A 10277-nucleotide genomic window follows, 5' to 3' on the forward strand; every position below is an offset into this window, starting at 1 on the left:
ATATATTATATACTATATGTGTTGAATTCCCTTAATTTCTTCATATTTTTTCTTTACCATGTTTTGAAATCTCTTGGCAACGCTACGGGAGGTAGCCCTTGTGCTACTTAGCATAGCTTGAAGGAGAATAAAGAGACACTCATGAGGATGATAATCATTGACAGATTACAATGCAGATACAGCCCTGCACAAGGCGTTTGCTGAGCCAACATATTACATGTGGTCAGGCTCTGCTGGCCGACTCTGGTTTTATTATTACTCATATTATTTTGTGTATAATATTGGAAAACCCCTCTATGGAATTGCACTGGATATGTTATTGTTGTTGTAATATTGGAAACCTGCAAGAAAACGACTTATGAAGGTCCAAATCATGGAACGCCAGCCTTTGCGTGCACCAATAATTCAGGAACTCATAGTTACGTAGTTTTTGTTACTCACTGTATTAACGTCTAATTTCAGTGGTTAATTTGAATATCAAATACAATGGAATCATCTATCAATGTGCTTTTTCATTCCTGGAATATGGGATTCTTTAACCAAAGCAATGATAGACTTATTTTTTTAACACGCAATATTATCTATACTAGCTTGATCTTGTAGCATCTTTAACAACTTCCAACGCCAAATCGCATGACTAACACATTAGGCAACTGCAACATACTTGACTTCACAAAGTTAAAAAGGAACCAAAAGAAAAAGAGAAAAAAGAAAAAGAGCATTACCATATGTTGCTTCTAAAACACCAAAGTGAATATCATGTCTGCCAAAGAAAAGGCAAAGCCAGTAGTAACTTTAGATTAGCTGGAAAGGAAGAAAAATAATTTAAGCAATTTAGCTTTAGATTCTCCTACTTCCAGTAATATATTTTAATTTAATGAAAGATGGGGTTCAGTCGGTAAATAGTGAAAGGTTCTAGCACTGAATTTGTATCATGAAAAGATTTGGGAAAAGATTTTGGTAAAACTTGATTTTTCAAATTTATTTGGACCTCATGAAGATATTTTTCATGTAATATTATTCGCTTAGTTAACCACTCAGTCTTGTTTGTGTTGGAAAAAAAATAGAGTTTTTTTGGGGGAAAAAACCCGAGAAAATCCAAAAACCCAAAAAAAAAACTGAAGTCGAAAAACCCCTCTTTATTGGTTTCGCTTGATTTATGGATTTAAAAATGTTTGGTTTAGCATTTAAAAATCAACCAACCCCGTCAATACGTACACCTCGAGTATAAAGTATACGCTATCTACATATTGTACATATTTTGTAAGCTACGTGGCCGAATGATGTTTGGCTATAATTTTCCTATGTCGATAAGTTTCGTATGTTACTAATTTGGGTGGTAAGCTCTGCATCGGTTTCATAAACAATTGTTGTCATCTACATTGATATTCTTTCAATTATAACTAATATATAGTTTCACCAAAGGAAATTAAATAGAAAATACGAAAATCAGCAAACCCAAACAAATCCTTATCTTCTTATCAAGGCAAACACCAAATCCCTATCTTCAGGGTTCATCAAGAATCTAGTTAATTTCCTATACAATGTTTCATTCAGAGAAAGCAAAGTATTTTCATCCAGAGAAAGCAAAGTACTCACAAGTTCATATTTTGGGAGATTTTAGACAAATCCCAGACAACAAGTGGGGTTTGGGAACAAATCCCAGACAACAAGTGGGGTTTGGGAAGGATAGTGTGTATACACATCTTACCCCTACCTTCAAGGGCAGAGAAGCATTTCCGATAAATCCTCATTTCAAGAAAAGCATTTCAAAGCGGTTCGGGAAAAAGAACATAACGGATTTTGCACAAATCCCCAAATCCAAAAAAAAAAAAAAAGTAGCCACGGGCAGAGGTAGAGTTGGCAACATAGTCCTCCATGTGGAAGCCATTTATGGCCTTAAGATTATTCCATTTTGTCGGAGGCGGAGGTACCGTTGAAGGTACAAATTGGTGTAATTTAGTAATTTCTCTAGTCTTGCATTTGTCTTTAAAAAATGCATTTAATACGCACAAATTATAAATTTGGAACCCAAATTCAAAAGGGCTCTAACTCAGAACCTATAAACTTTAAATTTTGGATCTGGCTCTGCATCCTTTTATGCCCTCAGTAACAGGAAAATAGAAAGTAAGCTTCACATAGCCAAAGGCGTATCTGAGATTTTAGCTCTGTGGGTTCAACTTTTAAGATTTTTTGCATTGAACCCATTATACGCAATGTACTATTAATTTGTAGATTTTTACACATAATTTGTATTATGCACGGACATTACTGAATTCAAATGAACACGTGTTTTCTCTGGATTAATATACAAAAGGGTATTTTTGGAATAGAGTGGAAATTTTATCATTTGTACCTGTATTGTAACAAGGGAGGTGAGCGTAATATCTCGAAACCATAGCAGTTAACATTACAAAGAAACAATTGGAGGTAGGTTTCTGAAATTATCCCTAAAAAACTTTTACTCGGTGTAATTTAGAAAAATAAAAATCCTCTTTTTAAAAAAAAAAATTGGAAAGAAAAGAATTAATGAGGATATGAATTTTAGTAAAAACTTAATTTTTCAAATTTATTTGGACCTCATGAAAACATTTTTCTTGTTCTATTATTTTCTTAATTAATTACTTAGTCTTGTTTGTGTTGAAAAAAAATGAGTCATAAGAAAAGGTAAATCTTAAGACAATAAGTACTACTGATTAATATTTTGGTTTTAGGAGATTAAATAATTGTTGTTTTATTCATGTTGAGAGTTCACGTGTTCGAGCCTTGGATATGAGAACAATCCTCTTATTGAGCGTGTTATCCTTAAACGAGTCTTATGCGGCACGAATACGAATTAATCGGGGGACACAACGTAAATACTGGACAACGAATAAGAAATGAAAAAATATATTCTTTACAAATTCCTTGCTTTTGAAGCCAAGAACAATACCTTTTCTTTTTCTTTTTAATCAAAGGCAAAGGTCTGTGTGGTGTTCATATAATGTTTTATCGCAGGAAGTAAAGGATTCACAAGATCATAATTTGGAAATTTTTTGATAAATACCAAAATCCATTAAAAGAGAGAGAGAGAGAGAATGGATCCAACCTTGTACAATCTGTGCGGTGGAAGGAATTATCTTAGATGGTGATATTTCACTTACTGAATAATATCTGAAAAGCGATGAAGAAATTGGCTACCAAGTCACTCCAAAGGGAAACACTGTCCTCCACGTGGCTGCTAATGAAGGCCACTCCCATTTCGTGGAGGAAGTCCTTAAGGTTACTCCGGAATTGTTATGCTGTAAGAACAAGAAAAATGAAACTGCACTTCACTTAGCAGCTAATAAAGGGCACAGTAAAGTAGCCCGGGTGCTGCTTGGCATAGCGGGAGACGGGAATAAGGAGATGCTCATGAGGATGACAGATGACGATGGAGATACAGTGCACAAGGCCGTTAGGAGTGGATGTGTAGACACTGTCAGACTCTTGGTGAAAGAAGATCCTGAATTCGAATTTCCAGCAAACAAAGCTGGGGAGACACCACTGTATCTGGCGGCGGAGTCTGGTTCTCTTAACTGTTTGTTGGAAATCTTGGAATCTTGCAACACACCAACATATGGCGGTCCATGTGGTCGAACGGCTTTTCACGCGCAATAATCCATAATAACGCGTAAGTATTTGATCTTTAAGTTCACGTGTGAGTTATATGTGCAAGTGTATAGATCCTTTACACAATCGAGTTTAGTTGACTCTACCAAGAATCATATCAAGCCGTATAAGATAACCAAAAAATATAGCAATAACCTACTAGTGGATTAAATTGAATTAATAGAGTATACGTGACTCTGGCAATGTATATAACTCGAATCCTGCTAAGTTATACACAGTTAGACAAACGTTTACCCTTGCGAATAACGTTGCTATAGCGTGTTAGTTAGCTATTTATTCAAAGGCACCAATCAATGCTTATTGTACAGAATTGAGTTTAACTTTTATAAACCGACAGGGTAAGGAATTTTTTCACTATCATATCATGTTTACTTGTCGTAGCATGTTATAACTTGTCTTATTTTTAAAATTACAAGTTCCCCTTTTTATGGAGGGTTACTTGCATATATCTATTATATTGAGTTGCTTGACGGAACCAGTGGATCTAGAGGTCGGATCCTTCATGATTTATATTCTAAGATTCGGGGGTAAGGATCCAGGTACGGGGCTAAAAATAATTCAAAAAACTAAAAGTAAAATATCTTTCTAAATTATGAGATATTATGTGGAAAATTTACGAGGTATTACGAGGAAAAAATATTGATCAAGAGGAGAATCATGAGGTAGATGAAAAAGGAAAAGGATTCCACATAGAAATTTCTCTATACAAGCAATTCCACTTTCTTCAATTTTACCTTAGCTTTTAGTTTGATTACCTAAATCATTGTATCTGCCCGAATTCTCTATTGATTTTAGTCAAAGTACCCAAAATTGGTTGATCAAATCTGGTACGAATCCCACACCTACACCCACGTAGTGTTGACACGGGCGTGGCACCAAAGGTGAAGAGTCCGAGCAACTTGGTTGTGTGTATTTATAAGTTAGATTCTATACCTAAGTTACATTCTATACCTATAGGTCACGGGCTCAAGCCATGGAATCAAGTCACCGATGCTTGCGTCAGGGTATAGACTACCTACACTACACCCTCAGATGCTTCATGCACTAGGATGTCTTCTTGGTTTTTTTTTTTTTTTTTTTTAACTGGTTCCTGGGCATGTGCTTTGCACGCGAACCCCATTTAATTAGTACTAACTTTTTAAATGACATAAACATCATATTATACTAAAAGTGGGAAGCCCCATAGTTGAAAATTCAATTACGATAATAATACCCTTCAAAAGTTAAATGACTTTTAATCCTTCAAGCAAAAATTACTATGGCAACATTTTTGTACAAAGATGAAATTACACATTATACAAAAATAAAAATCAGCATATTAAAGTAGGCACATTAAAGCAGCTCTCTTCAGTACCCCTTGCCAGGACTTGCCTACATTGAATAGTTTTATTTACTACTTAAGCAATATCAGCCTACTAATTAATGGGGAGAGCTTTTCAGGTTTGCTAATTATTTTCAGTCATTTATCATTTCGCCATATGCAATTCTATTAATTTTGATAGGAATTAGAATAGTTGATTAGGTATTACAATCATTTTATCGTGGACCTGTTTAGGTGTAGGGAAATCTGCACTAATGTCTGCAACGTTTGTCTTAAATGCTTTACTATATAGTACTCTTGTTAAACTTTTTAACTCTCACTGTTATGAGTCGTCAGTTTGAATATTATTTCAGGTTTGTAATAATTGGGTGATCAAGAAATAATAAGTAATGTCTATTATGAACTGTAACTAGAAAAAAATATTTTATCACGCTTTTGAACTTTTCACCTCCTGCGTTGAAAAGCTTTTGGTTTTCTTTGTGTTAATGGCTTCTCTAAGCGTTCAACTTATCCATTAAGAAATTATCATTTATCAAATAAAATTAATAATAGATTATCTTATCTCATCCGTTAAATTATTCCCAGTAATTAGTTTATGCAAATGAACTTATAAATCAAGAATCTATATATATATATAACTCGTGATCAGAAAGCTCCAGATTTACCAGGCATGTTTATTTATATATAATTGTTTATGCAAATTTTTATATATTAAGAACCACTATATAACTATTGTTATTAGTTCAGAAAAATTTCTCTATATACTTTCAATAACTTGGATGAAGCAAGAAAATATGAAAGGTTAAGAGACAAGATTTTCCTATATATGAACCATTAGCTCGATTTTTGGCTTGAAGCTGTCTCAAACATTCACATTTGATGCCTTAATATTGTAGTTGGTACGAGAAGTAAATACATGAAAAAGCAGGTAGATAAACCATTTTGGTGATTTGTGTTATACATTAAATATTATTTTATTAATCTTTTTATAATGTTTACTGCTAATTATAAACAACCAAATACTCTTATCTTCGGCTGATCTTTTTCTTGTATTGTATTGTCTCCAACTTCTGCTCTTCGTCTTCGACGTCTACTGCTCAAAGCAGCCATCTTTACAAGAATCTAAAACCAATCCATAAAGTATTTTATGAGAAAAATAGAGGTTCTTCGATCTCTAAATTTTTTTAGGACAAATTTAGAGTTAATCATATATTATTTTCTGCAAGATCTTTTAACATATGAGTATATTAGTACATGTTTTCACTTATTAACATTAAAATGTAACTTATTATTCATTTTATTTAACTCAATTTAGTTTTTCAATTTTGTAAGTTCAGACAATATCTAATTATCTATGGTTCAACAAAGAAGTAATTCGAATAGGTTGAGTGTTTATCAATTTCAACTTGTAACCTTTTCACTTAGAATTTTCTATTACTCATTACACTGCTTTTTAATACAATTTATATCCTATAAACTACTTGCATGAGACACACCACGTGCAACACACGTGTCCAGAAACTAGTTGTTTAAATACGTGTGTGGCGATTAACATGGATTTGAAAAGAGAAAGACAAGCACAAAATGTGATGAATAGCGAGAACTAAAAGGCTTCAATGTTATTAAACCACACAAACACGTTAGTTTTAGGAAACTTTGCTTTTAAGGCTATGTAATTATGAAGTTTAAATTGCTTACGATTTAAGATTAATATCTAAGAAAAATGATTCAGGAAATAAAAGAAGGTAAAGCAGAGTTACAAGCATGAAAACTTTCAGTAGCAATGTTGCCATGAGTATAAAAACAATGTGATAAAAATAATCTTTGGCAGCTTCTGCCTCTGGATATTGAGACACAATTTTATCCACACCAAATTTGATAATAAACTATTTATATGGTTACCAAAAAAAAAAAAAAAAAATTGGGTACTATTCCATGATACTAAATTATAGTAGTAGAAAATGTTTTCTAGCCAAAAGTTGAATAAATAAAACTATACAGTTTCGTGAATGTTCGTAGAAAAATAACAAAAAGAAAAATTAACGTAAGGTAACCAAACAAACGAATATGAAGAAGCCAAATGTTTAAGGACTTTGTATACATTCCAAGTCCTATAGAGGAAGGGTTTTGATTAACACTATTTCATCGAAACGTGAGTTAAATTCCTAGTATTCAAAAAGAAATACAGTTAGAGATTATTTAGGGTATAGAAGTCGTTCAATATTTAAAGGATATTTTCGTCAACCAACATTTATATTCATGCATATAATAATATAGGTAGGTAGGTAGATAGATTGATTGATTTAGATATAAATATAGATATAGGTAGGTAAATATGACTAATATTTGACACATCCAGAGTGTGCGACATCACTATGGCAATGGAATAAATCACTACGCGAGGAACCAGACAAATGGGGTTGGAATTCGCTGCACTATGCTGTTAAAGTTGGATTGATAGAAGTAGTTTCTGATATGCTGGGATGGAAGAAATCCTTAGCTTACCTTCCAGCAGGCAGTGGAAATGACTGGACGAAGACAATTCACATTGCAGCCAGTGAAGGTGATATAAACATGATAAATGAGCTATTAAAACACTGTCCAGATTGCTGGGAAATGCTTAACAGCAGGGGCCAGAATTTTCTTCATGTTGCCATATTGAGCGAACAAAGAAGCTTAGTCAGATCCTTCTTAGTAGGAAAACTTAAAGGGTGGCATATTATCCTTGCTGACGAGAAAGATAATGATGGCAACACTCCTCTTCATTTGCTTGCTGCCTCTCATCGGAGCCTTGTGCCTTCTCTAAGAAAACATCCCAGTGCAAAGAAGATGTCATTTAACAAAGAAAACCAGACACCGCTTGATGTAGCATCTTCTTGGACAAGCATAGCAAATGTGGTAAGCACCAGATAGTACATATATTTGATAGAAGTAGAAGATAGCTACTGATGTTACATGCTCTTTCACTATGTATAAACTCAACTGGCTCGTAATGAAAACAGAATCATTATCTGAGGTTCTACTCGAGTCTCGGTCTCGGCAATGGTCGACCTGGACTACGTGACTTCGAGATAAAATATACGAACATAGAGAAGCAACAGAGGGAGAACGCAGTGACAGAAATATTTCAAGAACTTGAGAAGATAACTCAAGTACGTCTAGTAGTGGCCACACTGCTAGTGACAGTCACCTTCGCAGCTGGCTTTACATTGCCAGGAGGCTTTGACAGCGATCCTGGCCCTAATAAAGGGATGGCAATTCTGATAAGGAAAATAGCGTTCCGTGCATTTATTGTTTCAGATGCCATCGCCTTCGTATGCTCGGCTGGCGCTGTACATTGCTACTACTGCATCGCAGCATACACAATAAGGGAACTAAAAGGTCTCCTTCAGCTTCATCTGATCGCAAGTACATTGCAGACAGTGGCCATATCAGCAGTTGTAATTGCATTTGTAACTGGCATGTACTCTACTTTAGCACATTCACATGGTCTCGCCGTTGCTGTCGGTGCCATAGGTTGCATATATTTTCTTTTGTGCGTTTTGATTCTCACACGTGTTAGATAGGCAACAAAGAGTAGAGTGATAGACATGAATGCTACTTGTTTTACCACTATCAATTTATATAATTTAAACTTATGCCAAATTACTTGGCTGTTTAAATAATTATTGACTGCTTTGGGTGGTGTAGAATTAATACTTGGACGATAGTCCTGGTTGTGGATTGTTCTGATCTGCTCTTCCAAATTTTTATTCGGTTTGATCATCTCTCATTATTTCTAATGAGCATTTATTGTTGGGAAAATAACACTCTATGTCAACCCGAAATGGCCTATTTTCTAATATTACCCGAAATGGTTATACATTATTATACACTATTAAACAAGATTTATACATTATCTACGGTAAGTGTATAATGTTATATATCGTGTGTATAAAAATTTTTGCAAAAAAAAAAAAGTTGGCTATGCGGATGTAAATTTAAAATATGGCTACGTGAATGTAATATTTTATGCTGAATTTTATATCAGTCAAATTATCCCTTTATGTTTTTATGTGAATTGAATTCACTGTCTCTTAGTTGTTGAGTCTCTCTCCTCTATTCTAATTAAAAAGAAAAATAATAATCCATCCAAGGATGTGGTCTACCAATCACTAAAGTTAGTGAAAATCATACGCGCGTTCACCTTTGTCTAAGTTTGGGTAGCAAGAGTTGCCTTCAGTACATGTGAGCGTGAGAGGTGGTAGTATCAATTATAATAAACTAAATATGCTCAAGTTAGGCAGAACGCTACCGTTATTAAAAGAACATAATAATTTTAGTAACACTTGAAAAAATTTCACTTCTCCCTTCAAATTTGATTATGTAGGAGCTCTATAATTTGGATATCGAATCACACACACCAAAAATTATTGTTGATATCAGAGGACTCCATTGAAGCAATAAGTATATAGATTTTTGCACCTAATTTTTTGGCAAAAAAATGAAGAACTTTTGTAACTGAAGGATGAAGTTGAAAGATCAATATCGTCAGTTAATTGGATAAAAGAAATTGATCAGTTGCCCAAATTGCCTTTTATAATCTCAAATTGAACCAGGATATTAAACTTTATATTTAAAGCACTCTTTTTGTAATACAAATGTATTGGAAAAGATTACAAGTTTCTTTGATGAAGATAAAAATGACTTTGAACAAGACTCAATCTTCTCTTTGAAGGTCAAATACTGTTTTTGGTGGAAAGTGCATAACATTTATCATGTTCCTTAACAACTCAAGCAAGTAAGAATGGTGTAAGGATAAAACGTATGTTCTTTTCCACTTCCACAATGAAAATAGGGAATTGAATTTTTCAACCAGAATTTCAAAACAAAAAACCTTTGATCCAAAAATTTAGTTACTGAACTTGTTCTCGAAGATGGGATTGCACGTGTTTACAGATTGAATAATATTCAAGTTGCGGAAATGGTTGAATTATCAATGGTGTGAAACGAATGACCTTAAATCTCAAGAATGAGAATAAAATGCTCCTCTATAGTTTGTGGTCCCATATTCTGAGTGTGCCATGGGTGAGTATTGCCGCAATAATGGAATGAATGCACACATAAATCTATAGTGACCTTAGTAATCAGGCGGTAGCATACTACAAATATCATTATTATTAGTTTATTACGCTGACCACCAGATTATGAGGCATAACCTTTTTTTTTTTCAGGGATGTTTTCAATTTACCTTCACATCTCTTATAAAGAGCGGCTAAGCAACTTAACCAGAAAAGCGCATGTAGCTTGACCACCTAACTTGTTA

The 10277-nt window shown here is 33.9% G+C and overlaps 1 protein-coding gene across 1 annotated transcript; it reads left to right on the forward strand.

Moving 5' to 3' along the window:
• Positions 1-3150: 3150 nt before the first annotated feature.
• On the forward strand, positions 3151-8538 carry LOC132066251 (protein ACCELERATED CELL DEATH 6-like; the record flags this gene model as incomplete). The annotated part of the gene is made up of 4 exons (XM_059459598.1): positions 3151-3632; positions 4609-4655; positions 7332-7870; positions 7975-8538. Coding segments are annotated over 4 exons (1632 nt in total), but the record flags the coding sequence as incomplete, so codon positions are not given.
• Between the last annotated feature and the right edge of the window lie 1739 nt (positions 8539-10277).

The sequence above is a fragment of the Lycium ferocissimum genome, chromosome 8 (assembly GCF_029784015.1).
Source record: "Lycium ferocissimum isolate CSIRO_LF1 chromosome 8, AGI_CSIRO_Lferr_CH_V1, whole genome shotgun sequence".
In the NCBI taxonomy this organism is placed as follows: domain Eukaryota; kingdom Viridiplantae; phylum Streptophyta; class Magnoliopsida; order Solanales; family Solanaceae; genus Lycium; species Lycium ferocissimum.